General features: G+C 43.6%; 3 protein-coding genes across 3 annotated transcripts; all 3 read left to right on the plus strand.

Annotated features, from left to right (window-relative positions):
• Positions 1-1,923: 1,923 nt before the first annotated feature.
• On the plus strand, positions 1,924-2,889 carry LOC121165941 (vomeronasal type-1 receptor 90-like). The gene has a single exon (XM_040994962.1). It carries the CDS (start codon positions 1,924-1,926, stop codon positions 2,887-2,889), a length of 966 nt encoding a protein of 321 aa, XP_040850896.1.
• A 7,304-nt stretch (positions 2,890-10,193) lies between these two features.
• On the plus strand, positions 10,194-11,111 carry LOC121165896 (vomeronasal type-1 receptor 90-like). The gene has a single exon (XM_040994905.1). It carries the CDS (start codon positions 10,194-10,196, stop codon positions 11,109-11,111), a length of 918 nt encoding a protein of 305 aa, XP_040850839.1.
• A 6,054-nt stretch (positions 11,112-17,165) lies between these two features.
• LOC121165897 (vomeronasal type-1 receptor 90-like) lies at positions 17,166-18,092 on the plus strand. Its single transcript, XM_040994906.1, has one exon. The coding sequence runs from the start codon at positions 17,166-17,168 to the stop codon at positions 18,090-18,092; it is 927 nt and encodes a 308-aa protein (XP_040850840.1).
• The last annotated feature ends 1,139 nt before the right edge of the window (positions 18,093-19,231 follow it).

The following is a 19,231-nucleotide window of genomic DNA, read 5'->3' on the forward strand; positions in this document are numbered from 1 at the left end:
TTGAGAAGACTTTGTTCCTTGTGTGATCAACACTTTAGAGACGTTTAACTGGGAAACTTAGGGTTAGGGATCTATTTGTTGAATATTATGGCTACTGGTACATTAAGCATGTAATTACAGAGTGAACTGTATGTCTTTTAAAAAATAAAGCCAAAGAGAAAGTAAGGATTGTGATTGAAGGACAGAGCAAGGATAGGAAAAAAGTCTGGTAAATATCTTAAGTTATACTTATGAAATGTATGAAACGTATTCTCATTACATTAATGCAAATTTTTAAATGCTTGTATGGTATTCCTGCTCTAGAGAAACTGTATATTTTCCCAAGATTTAGGCCAATTTCCCACATAGTCTCTGTGTTTTAAATGCTAAGCAGCAACGGGGTAAAACGGTTCAGCTTCTCCTTGGCAACTTATGTTACAGAATCACAATACTCTCATCTGTTGTGGTTGAACTTCTGCCTGACATGCCGATTTTCATGATAAACATGTAAGGATATCACACTTGGGACTTTTTAGACCCTACTAGAGGCCTTGTATTTGTAAGCTGTGATTGATACACAGAGGAAGCATCTCATGATGGGTCATAACCGAGTCCTTCAGCACAAATTCAGCACTCAGGCCCCATGCACCCCTGACTTGAGCAAGACATGGGGCTTAGGGCTCCTTGGAGATCCACCTGCTTGGAGAAGGATGACAAGGTTTCCCACGTTTATTTCCATAGAACAGAAAAATCCATCTATAAAGGCTTAAGGTTCACTAAGACTACTACTTGCTAAGAATGGGAAGAACAGAAACTGCTGCACAGAGGATATTTAAAGCCTGGTGCTGTGGTCTGCACGTCCCTGGCTCCTCAGGCAGGGGGACAGAGCCTGGTGCTGTGGTCTGCACGTCCCTGGCTCCTCAGGCAGGAGGACAGAGCCTGCTGCTGTGGTCTGCACATCCCTGGCTCCTCAGGCAGGGGCAGAGCTGGCAATCATGAAAGGACTGCCCTCTCTCAGGGATCCTCATGATAAAGACATCATCACATCAATGGCTGCATCTCGTATAGACCACTGTCTTCCAGAAACCATAGGTATTTCACACATTGCCCTAGTATCCCTGCACACATAAAGCTATTGTACTCACCCATATTTACAGGTAGGATGACTGAGTTCCACATGGTGACAACTGAAGGTCACACATTTAGTAATTGTCAGATCAGACAACTAAACTAATAGTACATACTGACCAACATTTGTCTTTTATTTTTCCAGTTGTGAACACGGAAAAGACAAAGGAGGAGTAGGAGGGGACTACAGGAGGTGGGGGAGAGGGTGGGGAATTTCACTGTGCTCGTAAGCCTGTATTGTGAAACGTGAGAAATATGACCACTTTATATGAACAAGGGAAAACAAGTAAAAACAAAAATCTTCAAGTAACAGTGAAAGACAGGAAATCTATGCAAGTTAATACACCCTTGACACTTAACTAAAATTGGAGGTCAAATTTCTGTGTTCCTAAAATTCTGACTTGAATTCATCAGAGTAATACTACCCGTACTGTGCATCCAGAAATGCACCAAAGAGTTTGCTGATATAGTAGAAAATAGCTCATCCATGGTATCCCTGATTTTGCAAAAAACAAAAACAAAAACTATAAGGGACATAAAGCTCAGGAAACAATTTTCATGTGATAGAAATATTCCTGTCCAGGCCTTGTGGGTGGATTGTCCACCCACGACTGGTAGGCATGATGCTATGAAGTCAGTGGATTCTGCACACATGTTAGCTTGACTACCACACTTTCATGGGTAAAGGGTACATTGAGCTTCATCCAGTATCTTCCTAAATACTTGGGGTAGAGACTGCTAAAAGTCAGAATATTCTGATTTTTTTCCCACTTTTTTCCCTCATATATTTAACTACAGGCTTGTGTCCCCTAAACGATGAATGCAAGCAATGAACTTTCCAACTTGACTGCAGTACGAAATGGATTTTTCTTAGAAATCGGCATGGGGATCCCAGCCAATGCCATCCTCCTGCTTTTCCACATCCTCATGTTCTTGCTAAAGCACAGACCCAAGCCCATCGACCTGACCATCGGGCACTTGGCCTTCATCCACCTGGTGATGTTGGTCATAACAGGGGTCATAGCCACAGACATGTCTGAGTCTCAAAATCTATGGAATGATGTCTCATGTAAGGCTGTCATCTACTTCTACCAGGTGCTGCGGGGCCTCTCCCTGTGCAACACCTCCCTGCTCAGTGTCCTCCAGGCCATCACCCTCAGCCCCAGGAGCTCCTGGTTGGCCAAATTCAAACAAACATCCTCCTCCCTTCACAGCCTGTGTGTCTTTGTCCTCCTATGGGTCTTCAATTTGTTCCTTAGTCCTCGCTTCTTTAACTCCTTTGTTGTCACCAGTAATTGTACATCCGGGAGCCTTTTGTTTGCCACTAAATTCTGTTCTGTTTGGCCACTGGGATATTTGCCCAAGCACACATTATCCATGTTGTGGATCTTCCGGGATGTGTCCCTCACAGGGCTCATGGCCCTCTCCAGTGCCTACATGGTGACCCTCCTGTGCAGGCACAAGAGGCAGTGCCAGCACCTTCACGGCACCAGCCTTTCTCCAAGAGCCTCCCCAGAGCTGAGGGCCACCCGTACCATCCTGTTGCTCATGAGCATGTTTGTTCTGATGTACATGATGGATTGTATTATGTACTCCCTCTCAGAAATGTTGTGGAACAGCAACCTACTGCGTCTGTGTGCCCAGATATTGCTGGGCAATGGCTATGCCACCATTGGTCCCTTGGTGTTAATTACCAGTGAAAAACGAATAATCACCTTATTCAAATCTATATGCAAAAGATTGTTTAATTGTGTAGGAAAAAAATCACATAATCTTAGCTGATGAAAGTTGTACTTCAACAGGATTCATGATTGCCTGCACAATAATGCTCCTGGGGTCACTGAAACTTAAGGTTTTTGTTTTTTTTTTTTCAGTTAAACTATTCACTTGTGTGTGTGTTGACAAGTAAATGATACAGCTTTTTATCCTACACTGTTGAGAAAACCCAAGGGTTGAATTCAAATAAGACACATAACAACTAGAGCTTACACTGACTATCAAGCTTGAACGGATTCAAAACTGATGATGATGTTTGGGAATGGATGTGGAGTCTGGAAAGATGAGGGAATGGATCCTAAAGAGACCCAGGGAGCACCAGGGAGGTGAATGCGGTTACAGTGTCACCCGGGGATATATGCAGAGAGCTAGCATTCATATGCTTTAAGTATGTACACTTCACTGATGTCATCCACACCTCAGGAAAGCAGTTACTACAAAAGAACATCATAACAGACACACAACCTGCAAAGAGATGGACTTAGTCATGCCAATGTATCACAAAGAAAATGCATAACTGAAAAATCCACTAATCCTATCAAGTGTTCATGAACATACATTCATTGTATTCATACTGGTCTGTTTCACATTGCATTAAAAATGTTCTGGGGCCTGTGCTTTAGCTTAGCAGGTTAGGCCACTGTCTACAATGCCAAGCATCTCATATGCATGCTAGTTCGAATCCTGGTTGCCACACTTCTAATCCAACTCTCTGCTGATGTGCCTGGTAAGGATGCGTAAGACGGTGCTTGGACCCCTGCTCCATATGGGCAACCAAGAACAACATCCTGGGTTCTGCCTTTGGCCTGGCCCCATCCAGTCCCTGCATTGATTTGGAGAGTGACCAGCTGATGGAAGATCACTTTACCTTTTTTTTTCTCTCTCTCTCCATAACCATGCCTTTCAGATAAATAAACACATCTTTTTAAAATTTCCCAAGGCTGGGTGGTTTATGAAGAAAATGGGATTTTGTAGCTCATGGGTTTGAGAGTTGAAGCAATGGTGAAGGCCTCATGGTGCTTGGCAGCACAGTGGTAGGAGTGCACACAGGAAGTAGAGACAATGCTGTGAGACAGGGAGAGTTCTGAAATTTCCTTACCACTCACTTAGGAAAATACCCTCAGACACCCTTCCAAGGGCAGCACCCACAGTGACCCAGACCCCACCTCTTAGAAGTCCAATCAGTTCATCACGTCCACACAAGGTTCCAACACATGCCCCTGGGGGGCAAACTTCCATCACATCAAAGCACAGCTTCCTCACCTTGAATGCGCCAGGATCCCATATGGGTACCAATTCTAATCCTGGCACCCCACTTCCCATCCAGCTCCCTGCTTGTGGCCTGGGAAAGCAGCTGAGCACGGACAAAAGCCTTGGGACCCTGTACCCATGTGGGAAACCTGGAGGAAGTTCTGGCTCCTGGCTTTGGATCAGCTCATCTCTGGCCACTTGGGGAGTGAATCATCAGATGGAAGATCTTCATCTCTGTCTCTCTCTATATATATATCTGACTTTGCAATAAAAATAAATCTTAAAAAAGAACATAATAAATGTAATTTAACAGAATTAGGAGTGAGGCAAAGATATGTGTTCTTACCACTGTTACTCAAGGTAGAGTTCAAAGTATTAGCCAGCACAGCAGGGCAAGAAAATACAATACAAGGCAAATAGACCAAATGGGAAGAAATAAAACTGTCCTTACTTGCACATGACGTAAAGTTTATGTACAAACTTCCAAAAACATCCCCCTACACCAGTACAGAAATGTTTATATTCAACCAGATTGCAAGACCGAAAATAAAGTCAGCTGGTTTTCTCTATCAATGAATGTGTGTGCAGTTATTAAATTACAGTGCCATTTGCAGCCACTCAAAAAACAAAGTACCTTAGATGTTAACTTAAGCATATACAGACCTGAAAAGTATTTGTAGAAAAATTACAAAGCAATGATTAAACATATCAAAAGATCTATATACGCAGAGAGACAATGAGGATGCTTGAAGTTTCTAGAAGGTGAGATTCAGTGCCCAGGGGAACTCTCCTCAAAGGAGAGATGTATTAAAATACTGGATTTCAAATTCTCACACCAAAATAAACTGATTTTTACTTCCATTTCCACTAATATTTTGAAGTACATTCATATTCACAGGGTTATTTAACTTGCATACTTCAAGTGATATATGAAATGCTGTTAGTTGAGGTTGATGGTTTTGAGGAATTAGTCCACTTAATCTGTCACTAAACTTCTGACGATTTATAATATTCCATTACTATCTTTGGTATCTGCAGGTATGAAGTGATGTTCTTTGCTTAATTCTTGACATTGACAATCCATGACTTTTTCCTTATAACTGCTATAGATTTATCAATTTTATTACTCCTTTTGACAGAATCATATTTTTGCTTACTTGATTTAGTTTTTTCTACTGTCACTAGTATTTGCATTGTTCTCATTCCTTAGAATTTTGAGGGTTTATATGCTTATTTTCTCTTAGTTTTCTTATCCTGACATGGAAACTTAAATTATTGATCTTAGATCTTTCTGATGTAAATATCTAATGCTATAAATTTTCTCTTCCCATTGCTTTTGCTGTATATTGAAAATGTTATCTTGTATTTGCATTTTCTTAGGATCAATGTTAATACTGTTGTATATAATTAAGATTATGTTCACAGATGAATGAAAAATCGCAGTATATGTATGCATGTGTATATATAATAACTAATATCACTTAACTGTAAAGAAAAAGTGATTCTACCATTTTGAATGACACTGATGAAATTAGAGGGTGCTGAATCAGGTCTAATAAGCCACACGAAAAAGAGGGGGCCTCAGCTGTAGGCAATGGTTTAGGTTGCATTGTACCTAGGCAAGTGTTACACTGCTGGGAGAAAAGCAGCTAATAGCTGGCAAGCATCCTGGCCCTGCTTAATGCCAGGTTTATGTCAACTCTACTAGTATGCCAACATTGTTACCTATTTTTTTTTTAAGATATGTGAGGGCAGACAACACATGCCAACAGATAGGGTCGGGGACCCATGTATGAGTGTGTACTGACCCTGGGTAGGCAGGCAGGGCCCCAGAATGGCATAGTATACCACCAGACGACCAGGCACGGGGGTTGGTGGGGCTTGTGGATTGCTCAGGAGGCGGGTGTGGGGATGTGTGGAGGGGAGGGCTGCTGAGAGAATGTGACAGCTGAGGAATGACATCTGGGGAACCTCTACCAACCTGCCTCAGAAACCCGTCAGAGAATTGCCCAAAATATCAAGCAACAAAGTTTAATATACAACTCAACAAATCCACCGCTAGGCATATACTCACAGGAACTGAAATCTTCAAACAAAATGTGTCTGTGGAAGATCCGAATAGGGATTTTAAAAAGAATGAGGAAGAAAAAACTGGCTCCGTAGATCCAGAAATGGTCTCTGACAAATGCAACATGTTTAGTATGAAGAAACAAAACACTCAACAAGCTTGGAGTAGGATGGAACTCAACTGACAAAGGACATATACAAGAGAAACCACAGTTAATATCCTACTTGTCAGAAACTGAAAGATGTCCCTGTAATATCGTTAAAACAAATGAGACAATGATGTTCATTCTGGGTACTTCTCCTTAAGTACACTGTACTTCAAGTCCTAGACTGGATATTTATACAAGGCAAAGAAACCAAATTTAACCAGACTGCAAAGGACTCAGCATTTTCCCGAATCAATGGAGCTACCTAAACTTGGAGCATGAATCTTAAAATTATAACCTTGAAACTAACATCTTTCCCTTCTGAAAAGCCCCTCTCATGAATTGTAAAAATGAAAAGCTGCTAACGCACTCCAATCGCCACCACACAGGCTACAGGATGGTCACTGTTGTAACCCACCCCGTCCCACAGCACAGAACCCCATGCACACAGCCATCCTTGGGACCCAATTGAAATGCAGCGGGGTAATAAAAACCACTTCAATTCGACACATCCAACTAGACCCATGAGTGACATGAGCCCATTGCCTTACCCTCCGCTACATGGGGCAGTTTGGTTTATGACAGCAAAGATTCTACACCTACAACTTTAGAACCTGGGTTGGTGACCTCTTTGGTTTTTGAGCCATCCCCTTGTAATTGCTACCTTATAATTATAAGTTGTCTGCCTTCATCCCCGGCTAAGAGGCTTTCCTCCCTTCTCTCCACAGAGCTTGAAATCTGAAACTAAGAGCTTGAACATCATGCAGTCCATGAGCAAGGCCACTCAGAAATCAGATGCAGCTTGAGGGAGTAGCTGCAGGGACAAGGACACCTTCACGGTACAGAGAGGCCCTCGCAGCCACAGGGGATGTCAGGGGTCTCTCAGCCCAGAGTGCTGGAAGTAAAGTGCTCTCAGGATAAAATCAAGAGAACATGGTGCTATCTGCTGGGCCAGGCAGCCTCTGACCCTCACACACATCAGGGAACTCAGAGGAAAGTTTGAGCACAGCCCTCCCCAGATGGCTGCTATCCATGAGAGAATAAAAGAAGGAAGAGAAAAGTGACATGTTCTACTGGGGGACTCCATGTTCTCTGCTCCCCAGCGGCATTTTGTTGCCTGTTTTAGACATCAAAATGCCATCCACAGAGAGATGAGCTCAGGACAGCCTTCCCTTAAAACTCTGCAGGTTCCTCCCAGGTGCATGGAATCCCGCACCTGTGCTCCTGGTAAGTGGCTCTTTATTCCAGAGATGGGGAGTTGGGGGGTGGTAGGATCTAGGCATGTGAGAAGAGGCAAATTGAGGCTAGAGTGAGGTTTGCAGTACCCGCAGAAGAAATAAAGCCTCCGAAAGTCGTCCATGGCTCAGGGGTGTTCTCTCTATTACACAATGGGAAGATTATCTTTCTAGGATATTTGATCTTTTAATTTGGCAACACAAAGAAGTCATTTTTTCATTAATTGTTATAAAACAATTAACTTCAGTTTCTCATTCACATTGGAGGATTAGATAATCATTTGCTTGTCATATCAACTATGAAAGCACATAGCTCCCAATCATTTTAAAGTGAAATGTACTCATTGAGAACCACATATTTCTCAAGTTTTCATTCATTATGAGCTTTGCTTTCTCTTCTTCAAAGACATATTACATTCATTTTAAAAGATTTTCTGGTTTCTTAAATGATTTACACCTTCAGAAGGAAATTGGGACCACTGCTCAGAACCACACGGTATGCAGCCACCCCCTCCATATCACAATGCATACAATTATTTCTTTATGAAGATCTTTCCTGTACCAGCTTCAAGCTGACAAATTTCACACTGAAGGAGTCACTTGTTAGGCAGTGAGGAGATTCTAATCTGGATGAAAAGGCAAGGCTGAAATCTACACTAAAAACAAAGGAAAAAAAAAAAAAACAAAACTAAGAGATGTGGAAGGGGATTTACTCTTCCCTACAGCTCAGAACCATCTACCCAGCCTTCTGTTCTCTATTCACAGAGAAGTTCCCATTTCACTGGTAAGTTTGAAAAGGTTGGTTAGAATATTCCAGATTTTATGTGTATAAAATCAAGGTTTTTTTTAACCTTGATTATACTTTCCCCCCAGTCTCGATGTATTGATACATGGAATGTTTTGCAGCTCTATACATCATGCATTTATTAGAATTGATAAATGTGAAATCATCTGCCTTGTTAGTAAGCTCCTATCCACGCCACACTAGTCAGTGTGTGCGGAGGCACGGCTGGAGAGGAGGACTTGCTATGACAATTTTTTTACGCTTCTTTTATGAGATGTGCATATCTTCCAGGATGTTTTCCAACAAATGTCAGCCCAGATATAGCTAATATAAAGGAATGCGGAGGTCACACTAGGACACCCGTGAGCAGAGTGTGCCCAGCACAGTGTGGACACGGCGGGCTGAGTGGGCTCGTGGCTTCGGCCCTCTCCGCAGTCCTCTGCAGGAGCTGCCATCGCTGGAGGCCCCCAAGGGGGAACAACTGTGTGGTTTTCCTTCATCACCTGAGAACATGAGGAAGTTATCCAGTTCCTTCTGAGGAATTCTACGGGAAAGCTGAGAATTTTTCAGTGGTTTTCAAGAATGCTCCACCTAAGATGGGATTTCCTGATTTAACGCCAAATTCTACGTTGACTTACACAACCCTCCGAGAAGCCCTGCATGCGTGTGGTCCTGCACTCACAGCTCGATAATGGTAAGACATGCTACCTGGCCAGCTTGTACTATTTGCACTTGGACTTATAAGGTTCAATTTTATTTTTAAAAATACTTAAAGCAAACCCTGCATGAGTGAACTTAAAAATGGGGAGCAAGGGAAGTGTAATTGTCTTCTCAGAAATGTCTCTACAAAATGCATAAAATCCATATCCTTTATATTAGAAATCTAAGGTTTTATAGGAGACAGAATTGTATACAAGAACACATTTGTGTTTATTCATAAATGGACAAATGTGTCCTTTTGTTAATATACATTATTATAGTCACTGAAGCAATTAAGCAGATAGTAACAGTTTTGTTTTAATCACTTTAGAGCATGTTTATGGAAACACTGGAATGCACTAATACAGTAATATAAAGTTATACCATAAAAGAGTGCTATGAAATATTCTTATAGCCAAGACTAAAACATAGCATCTATCTTCAAAAAAAGCTGTATTACAGTCTTGTTTTGTTGCTTGAAATAAACATTTCCTATGTCACCATACTAAATTTGGAAAGGAAGGATACTGATAATTTTTTTATTATCTCAGAGGAGGTTAATCTGCTTGCTGTTTACACCCTAAACATTTTAAAGAACATAACATATGCGGATGTTATAACATTTTGTAGATTACCTGTACAAACATATACATAGAGGTAAGTAAACAATGTCAAAATCAATGAATAAACTCAAGGTAAAACAAATTGCCTTACCTGTAAATTTATGTATATTAGAACTAATGTAAGATTTAACACTTAGAATAAGCAGAGCATTGAAATGTAAAATGAAAACGGTTCATTAAACATAAAAGTTACGCTTATTTTGGCACAATAGCATAGATCTGGAAGCATGTTTTACCTAATGACAATCTTGTCATTCAGATCCTGTTGGGAGCCGAGCAGGGAGCTGCATGCTCTAATCGCGACTGACCAGTGTGCAGCTAAGGACAGAGTGGCTTCCAGGACACAGTGAGGGGGATGGCAGTGCTCCCAGAGGAAAGGGGTGTACTGCGATGGATCCAGAGAGCTGCACCAGGCAGCTGCGGGGACTCATGCTGACAAGTGTTCCCACAAAAGATTTTCAACTTTTTCTCTAACATTTACTACACGCATTTTACCTCCAAAAAGATGAGTAAGAACAGTATGATATCCACTCTTATTGACATAAGAAATGCCTTTTTCTCTGAAGTCAGCATTGGGATTCCAGCCAATGCCATCCTCCTGCTCTTCCACATCCTCATGTTCTTGCTAAAGCACAGACCCAAGCCCACCGACCTGACCATCGGGCACTTGGCCCTCATCCACCTGGTGATGCTGACCATCATCGGGGTCATAGCCATGGACGTGTTTGCATCTCAGAAACAATGGGACGACATCACATGTAAGGCTGTCATCTTCTCCTACCAGGTGCTGCGGGGCCTCTCCCTCTGCAACACCTCCCTGCTCAGTGTCCTCCAGGCCATCACCCTCAGCCCCAGGAGCTCCTGGTTGGCCAGGTTCAAACAGGCCTCCACCCATCACAGCCTGCATAGCTTTTTCTTCATTTGGGTCTTCAATTTGTCCATCAGTGCTCACCTCTTAATCTCCACTGTTGCTGCCACTAATCATACATCCAACAGTTTCATGTTCATCACTAAATCCTGCTCTCGTTGGCCACTGAACTACTTACTCAGGAACATATTTTACACCCTAGGGATCTTCCGGGATGTGTCCCTCACAGGGCTCATGGCCCTCTCCAGTGCCTACATGGTGACCCTCCTGTGCAGACACAAGAGGCAGTCCCAGCACCTTCATGGCACCAGCCTTTCTCCAAGAGCCTCCCCAGAGCTCAGGGCCACCCGCACCATCCTGCTGCTCATGGGCGTCTTTGTGCTCCTGTACGTGATAGATTGCATTGTGTACTCCTTCTCAGGAATATGGTGGGAAAATGATCCAGTTCGTCTCTGTGTCCATATGTTTGTGGGCAACGGCTATGCCACCATTGCCCCTTTGGTGCTAATCAACAGTGAAAAACGGATGATCACCTTTTTCAAATCCATGTGGTAGCATCAGAGTAATGGTTTCCTTGTTCAGGAATAAACAGTATGTCTTTACATGAAGAAACACATCAAAATGATTCATAGATATTCACAGGATATGCTCTCTCTGGGATCACTGAAATTTGTGAAGCTAAGATTTTTCTGTGAAACTATTCACTTTGGCAAATGTTGACAAGTAAGTTATGTCCTGTTTAACCCTACGGTAATTCTTGGACAAATCCAAGGTCCCAATTCAAATTAGGATACACATGGGGTTGAGGGAAATGCAGGAGAAGAGAATAATATGGGGGACAAAGGCAACACTCTGGAGATGACTGGTTTAGTGTCACCTGTTCTGTATGCTGAGACTGATCATCCATACGCTTAAATATGTTCATCTTGTGTCACTCACACCTCAAGAAAGCTCTTCATGTAACAAAGTCAGAATGCACATGTAACTAGTGAAGATGCATCCAGTCACCATCAGAACTTGTCAAAGGAAGTTCAGAACCAGATGAATTCACAGGTGCACACTGCACAGCGAAGGGAGGGTTAACTGCACATGGTGTGGATTACAGCAGTGATCCCAATTTCCCTCTAAATGCTAAATGATGTTTAAAAAAATGTTTAATGAGTGATTCATATCAATTGTATGCATATTTGTTCTCCATTTCTATCTTTAAAAACCTAAGATTTGATGATATCTAAAGATCCAATGATTATCTCGCTCCCTGCTTTCAAAGTCTGAGCCAGACAGCCTTACCAGCTGGGTCCAGCCACCCTGGCCGATATGGCCACAGACTGTACACTGCTGACTCCAGCTGAATTCTTTTGCCAAGAGAGCTTTGCTGCCCCTCCAGGCCCTTGTGGTTACAGTGGATGTGGGTTTTTGTGATATGGGTCTTGCCCTGTTACAGATTGCTACTCACAGGCCACAGGCAGTTGAAACCTTCCTTCAGCCCTCTCAGCCTGCTGTCAGGGTGGGACAGAATCCTACTTTAATTTACTTTTCTGTTCTCTCTGTAACACAAGTCTGTTCTGTCTTGATAGGTGTAAGATGTATGTGCAAAGAAGGCAGAGTCAAACAATACATTTATCTACAGATATATTTATAAATAGTACTTAGTTGTTAGAACTGCAATTAATCAAATTCATATGTAAATTTAAATAATTTGAATCTGTACACATATACAAAAATACATGTGTATATCTATGAATGCTTCAACAGTACATGGAGAAATAGAATTAAAAGATTATTTTGTTGCTGGGTACAGGGTGTTTGATACAACAGGGTACTCCTGCTTCCAAGTCCCTAGAAGTAGGACCGTTTGCCATGGGGTCTTCAGAAACATGAACATTCCCTAGGACAATGCATACTAACAAAGAATTGGTGGGGTCGGGCCAGGTTCGGTTGCAACAAAAACCAGTCCACAATACGGAATGCCACGATGAGGTTGCCTGTACTGGATGTGATTACAGCGCCCATCCAGCACGCATGAGAACCAGGAAGGGAGGGGGCGGAGCCAGCAGGGGGAATAACTGGGGGGGGGGGGGTCCCTTCTTTTTGAATGGCTACTCCCTCTGAAGAGCGTGAGCTGGGATGGGGGCAGACCAGACTAAGCAGGACTACAACACCTGTGTGCCTCATGTGGACTAGATCAAGGAAAAGCCAGGCTGGGCTGATTGATGCTTCCGAGATCAGACGAGATCAGGCACGTTCAGGGCGGTATGGCCGTAGACTGACTGATGCTACTGGTGCAAACAAAATTAGAGTAGGTGAGTGTTGTTTGGGCTTAGCCGCTGCATCAGCTGGACAGAATTAGCCCCCAGTGCCAGCTTCTGCAAGTAAAACCACAGAACCACCTGGAGAGTGCATAATCCGGGAGTGAGAGAGACCTGGGAGGGAAATAGTGGGCTCCTCCCTTTTGGGTTACCACTACCACAGGAGGGCACGAAAACTAGGACAGGGGCTGGGGTGGCTAGACAGAGAGGCTCTCAACACCAATGAGGGCTTGACTGTTGAGCTGGTTAGATAGATGGCTTCAATGCCCACTGACATGTATGAGAGCCAAATGGGATGTGGGACAGACTTGACTAGTCTGCTATACAAACTGGCAAACCAGGGTAGGGGGTGGTCCTGGTGGGGGTTATTGTGGGTTGCTCTGACTAGGGTGCAGCTCCCACTGGTTTATGTGAGGGCTGAGTATACGCTGGGCAGAACCAGGCTGGACTGCAACACCCATTGGTTCCAGTGGAAGTCAGGGCTGAAAACAGAACCAACCCAGCAATTACAACCACCAGCTGATTGGGGCAATGGACTCTGCCGGGCCCCATACTTGCTAGTACTTACAAGAATCTGGTCTGAGAACACCTCAGGCGAAGTTTTTTTGGGGATCTCCCCAATCAAACTGCTGGACTCAGAACCCTAACCAAGAAAAGACAGAAGACAGAACAAGTCAATCAACCACCTCAGCTACATGTTGGCAGCGAAATACCGGGCAAATGGAAACTCTATGATGGACTATGTCAGCCAGTGGATTCTTCAACGACCTCATTGTGTTTGGAGTGGTGAGACTGGCAGCAATTCATGGCTGGCGAACTATCAAAACCACTTGAGCAAGTATCTCAGAGCATGCCCCACATCCGGGACTTGGGGTAGGTAGGAAACTGGGTGGGACTTCTCCCTCAATATTCCCTTTACCTCAGATACATGAAAGAAACAATATAGAAATGATGGTCTTGCCCACTTTCCTATACCCCTTGAACCTTTTTATCCAAATGAACTATTTAAAGATTGTCAAAATAAAATAAAAAATGGAAAAAAAAGAATTGTGCATGTCCTCACTGGACATTCCAGGAGCATCAGCCTGTGGCAGAGGCACAGCACAGCGTGCAAGGGGTTAAGGCTAATGTGCTCTCAGGGTAAAACTGGAAGAGCTGGGTGTCCTGTACAGTGCTGGGCCCTTCTGACCCTCACACACAAGCGTCAGGGAAGTCAGAGCAAAGTTTGAGCACAGCTCTCCCCAGTTGGCTGTTATCCAGGCGAGAATACAGGAAGAGGAGGAGGAAGGTGACATGTTCCACTGGGGACTGCATGTCCTGGGTTCCCCAGCGTGATCTTGTCACCTTTCTCAGACACCAAAATGACATCCACAGAGATGAGCTCAGGACAGCCTTCCCTTGAAATGCTGCAGGTTCCTCTCAGGTGCACAGAATCCCCACCTGTGCTCCTGGTAAGTGGCTCTCTATTGCACAGTATCAGCAGTGGGTGGGCTTCTAGGCAGGGTGGAAAAGGAAGCAAATTAGGCCTACAGTGAGGCTTCCCAAGCCACAAAGGAGACGAGGGCTCCACCAGGCTTCACAACTGAGGAATATTCTCTGTGTAACACAATGGGGAAACTGTCTTCTCAGCATATTTGCTTTTTGGAATTGGCAACACACAAAATTAATCCACTATTTATATAAAAGAATTAATTCTACTGTCACAATTTTATCTCTGTATGGATTTGCATGACTTTCATTTGTTTGGTCTACCATCTCTCATTTTTTTTTCAATCACTTTAATCTGCCATAAGCAGGAGCAGAAAAGCAGTCGAGGATGGCCCAAGTTCTTGGGCCCCAGCACCCAAATGGGAGACTGAGAGCTCCTGGCCGAGGACCCAAAGAGCTGCAACAGCACAAACCAGAACCCACATGGCGGTACAGGATTCATGTGCTGTGCCACTGTGCTGGCCCCTGAAAGTATTTTAGTATTTTCTGCTTTAAAAGTAATCATTTAAACCTCTAGAAGTAAATGATATTCTTTGTTTTAAAAATACTGTGTATAGTTAACCCGTCCCTTTCTGTACAATGTCTACAAGTGGTTTCTCATCAAGACCTTCCTTGCCCTGGTTTCAATTTCATAAACATCACACTGAAGGAATCAGCTCTTAGGCTGAGGAGATTCTAACAGGCAAAAAGGGAATGAGGCTGAAGCTGTACTAAGAAACAGGGGGCCTCCCTCTCTCTTCCCAAGAGGAAGCCTTCATCCCAGAGCCCTCACGGAACGTGCTTTCCCCTTCCTTTTCTCATGCTCGCTTTGGAAACGAAACCTCTGACTCAAAAAAGAAAAAGAAAAAAAAAAAGCTAATACAAAGAAAACAAAGAGATTATGATGGGAATGGATTTTTCCCACCTCCTCATGATGGAATCAAAATAGGTGAGAATTACATGTCCAACTGTTCTTTTTAATTCATTAAAAACATCGTTTTCACTGGTAAATTCACCTTCCAGAATAAATTTTGAATACCTTGATTGAACTTGGGAAAAGCATAAATTGAAGCATGATGTACTAATGACACAAGATATGCAGGTCTACATTCAGCATGCATTTATTAGAACAATTAAATGAGAAATATTCTCTGTCCTGTTAGTAAACTCCATAATATTCCACGCTGTTAGTCAGTGTGTGTGAGGAGGCATGGCTGGGGAGGACTTGCTAAGAGCACTGCTTTAAGCTGCATTTATGAAACGCTCGGGCTGTTCAAAATGTTTTATCAGCACAGAAATAGACACCATGAGTAAAGGAATAGAACGCTAATCATAATGTAACATGCACATGAATATAAAATGTAGGATTTGACATGTATGTCCCCTGGGAACAGGGTGTGTGCTCAGTGCAGCATGGACACGGCTGGCTGACTGGACTCTCACCTTCAGCTGCATCTGATCCTCCACGGAGACCCCCAGGCTGTATCCCTGAACACGTCCAAATGTATGGGTTTCTTCCATTCCCACTAGGAGAAAATGAGGGAATTCTGCCAGCTCCTATTGAGGAATCCCCCTTGGCTAATTCTATGGAAAGCAAGCAACCACCTACTTAGACAATGACCTGCTGCTTCCACATGCAAGAAACAGAGAAGAAATCTTGGGATCAAGACTGCTCAGAGTCCTCTCGAGGCCTCCACTGCCCCCTGCTCCTCACGTAGGGATGGAGCCGGCACATCACGGAAGGGCTTCACTCTCCAGAGGAGCAGCGCATCGTGGTAAGGATCATGGCTGCAATCTCTACAGAGATCGTTGGTTACAAATAGTGCCCTGAGATAGCAAACGTGTAGACTCTCTAAGTCATGTGCTTGCTTGTATCTGTACATGAGATAACTAGGGACCAGATTATGAAGTGACAGCAAGTGGGCACACACTTGGTGAATGTCTAACAGGTTTAAATGCAGAGTCTACACTGAGCATCATTTGCTTTCTTGTGTATCAGAAATATTTCTCTGAAATGAAGCAACATAATGTAACAGTGAGAGACAAGTAACGGCTTAGCTTTCCCAGTGACAGTTACTGTATAAGGTGTCCATGTGACTTAAACATGAACTCACAAAAAGTATGAGGTTTTCCCTATGCATGCATATTCGATCAGATTTTAAGGGATATAAATGCCCAGTGTGATGGCTCAGTTGTGAAAATGCTCACCTTGCAAGTGCAAGGATCACATATGGTGCCGATTCAGACCAGCTACACTACTTCCCATCCAGCTCCCTGCTTGTGTTCTGGAAAACACAGAAGATGGTGGGGACCCTGCACCCACATGGGAGAAACGGAGGAGAATCCTGGCTTTGCTTCAGCTCAGCTCCAGCCACTGTGCCTCTTGGGGAGGAACCAGCAGATGGAAATTCTTTCTCCATGTCTCTTCTCTATAAAATCTGCCTTTGCAATAATAATAAATCTTAAAGAGGGATAGAGAGAGAGATACAAAGCAGAAAGAACTCACTGTCCCTAACTCGGAAAATTTGAAAATAAGATTTAAAATAATCAAGAAAGTGCCACATGACGAAACTTCATGATGCAGATCCTGTCGGTGCCAACCAGTGGGATGCACCCTCCAATCACAACTGACCAGTGTGCAGCTAAGGACAGAGCAGTCTGAGGAGAGTGTGAGGTGGACAGCAGGATTCCCAGGGGAAAGGATGCATGGTGATGGAGCCAGAGAACTTCCGGATTGAGTAGCTGTAGTTCAGACTGCTCAAAGTAATATGTAAGGCACATGATTTTTCTTACTTTTTCCTGACATTTACTAAGTACATTTTCTTTCAAAAAGATGAGTAAGAACAGTGTGATATCGAGTCTTATTGACATAAGAAATGCCTTTTTGGTTGAAGTCAGCATTGGGATTCCAGCCAATGCCATCCTCCTGCTCTTCCACATCCTCATGTTCTTGCTAAAGCACAGACCCAAGCCCACCGACCTGACCATCGGGCACTTGGCCCTCATCCACCTGGTGATGCTGACCATCATCGGGGTCATAGCCATGGACGTGTTTGCATCTCAGAAACAATGGGATGACATCACATGTAAGGCTGTCATCTTCTCCTACCAGGTGCTGCGGGGCCTCTCCCTCTGCAACACCTCCCTGCTCAGTGTCCTCCAGGCCATCACCCTCAGCCCCAGGAGCTCCTGGTTGGCCAAGTTCAAACAGGCCTCCACCCATCACAGCCTGCATAGCTTTTTCTTCATTTGGGTCTTCAATTTGTCCATCAATTCTCGTCTCTTATTCTCCGTTGTTGCCACCACTAATCACACAGCCAGGAATCTTTTGTTTGTCACTAAATCCTGTTCTGTTTGGCCACAGAGATACTTACCCACGCACACATTTTCCATGTTGGGGCTCTTCCGGGATGTGTCCCTCACAGGGCTCATGGCCCTCTCCAGTGCCTACATGGTGACTCTCCTGTGCAGGCACAAGAGGCAGTCCCAGCACCTCCACAGCACCAGCCTTTCTCCAAGAGCCTCCCCAGAGCTGAGGGCCACCCGCACCATCCTGCTGCTCATGGGCGTCTTTGTGCTCCTGTACTTGACAGACTGCATTGTGTCTTCCTTCTCAGGGATAGCATGGAATGACTCAGTTCTCCTGTGTATCCAGATTTTGATTGGCAACGGCTATGCCACCATTGGGCCTTTGGTGCTAATCAGCAGTGGAAAAGGATGGATTAAGTTTTTGCAATCCTTGTGCTTGAAGGATAGTTAAGTGGTTAATTGTTCAGTAACAAACAACCTGTCTTTAGTTGAGCAAATACTTTGACTTCAAAGTCAATCTTGGGTGCCAACACGATACACATGCTGAGTTCACTGGAATTTATGAAGCTATGATCTTTTCTGCACAAATATTTACTTTGTTACATGTTGGGAAGTAAATAACGGAGTATTTAACTTACAACAACTACTTGGGCAAATGCAAGGAACAGATTCAAATCAGACATCTAGTAACCTGAGCTTGCACTTGTGCCTGGGGACAGACATGGGGGTCTAAGGAGACACAGAACATTGTGGAGGTGACAGATTACACAGTCACCTGTGCCATTAACCTGCTCTCATTTGTACACCTCAAATATGTGCATGCTGTGTTCTGTCCCTGGAACCCCAAGAAGCTGTTATAGCAACACAGGATCAGAACAGACATGTAACTACAAAAGGGGTGCATCTGGTCACCTCTCAAACTCAAAGAAACTCAAAGATGAACTCACTAGCTCAAATGTTTCATGCATGATTTCTGGCAATCATCTGTCTACTTATTCTTTGGTGATATCTCAGAAAGCTTAAGGTTGGATGATTCATAAAGAAAATGCTTTATCCTGCTCCCTGGTTTAGATGTTCCAGCACTAAGTGACCCAGGGTGGGAAGACCACACGCTAGACACTGCTGACCCTGATCAACACCTGCCAAGGGGGCTTTCTGCCTGCCCAAGCTCCGGGGTATGAAGCCCTATTTTAGACCTATTTTAAATGTTTCCCCATTTAAGATTACCAAATATCGGAAGGGTAAGTAATGCAAATTTTTGTTAAACTATCCCTAGAACATGTGTAGACAATGGGATGCTGGACTGACATTGTCTGTACCAACAATGTCAGGGTGCACTTAAGACTGATAGAATTATGATTCCTTATGAAGGACTACATGATTGTAACAAAATGGGGAAAATCTGATGGGGGAATGGGAGTTTGGTGGCGGGGAATCCCAGCCTATACGAAATTGTATCACGTAATTCAAAATTCAAAATATATTTAAAAAAAAACTAACTATCTCTAGAATTGATCAGAAGGGGCCCTCCCAAACCCATTGCACAGTTCTACCATTATTCTGATACCAACACCAGATAAACACACAAAG

The sequence above is a fragment of the Ochotona curzoniae genome, unplaced genomic scaffold, assembly GCF_017591425.1.
Source record: "Ochotona curzoniae isolate NIBS_2020 unplaced genomic scaffold, NIBS_Ocur_1.0 contig_908, whole genome shotgun sequence".
Lineage (NCBI taxonomy): Eukaryota > Metazoa > Chordata > Mammalia > Lagomorpha > Ochotonidae > Ochotona > Ochotona curzoniae.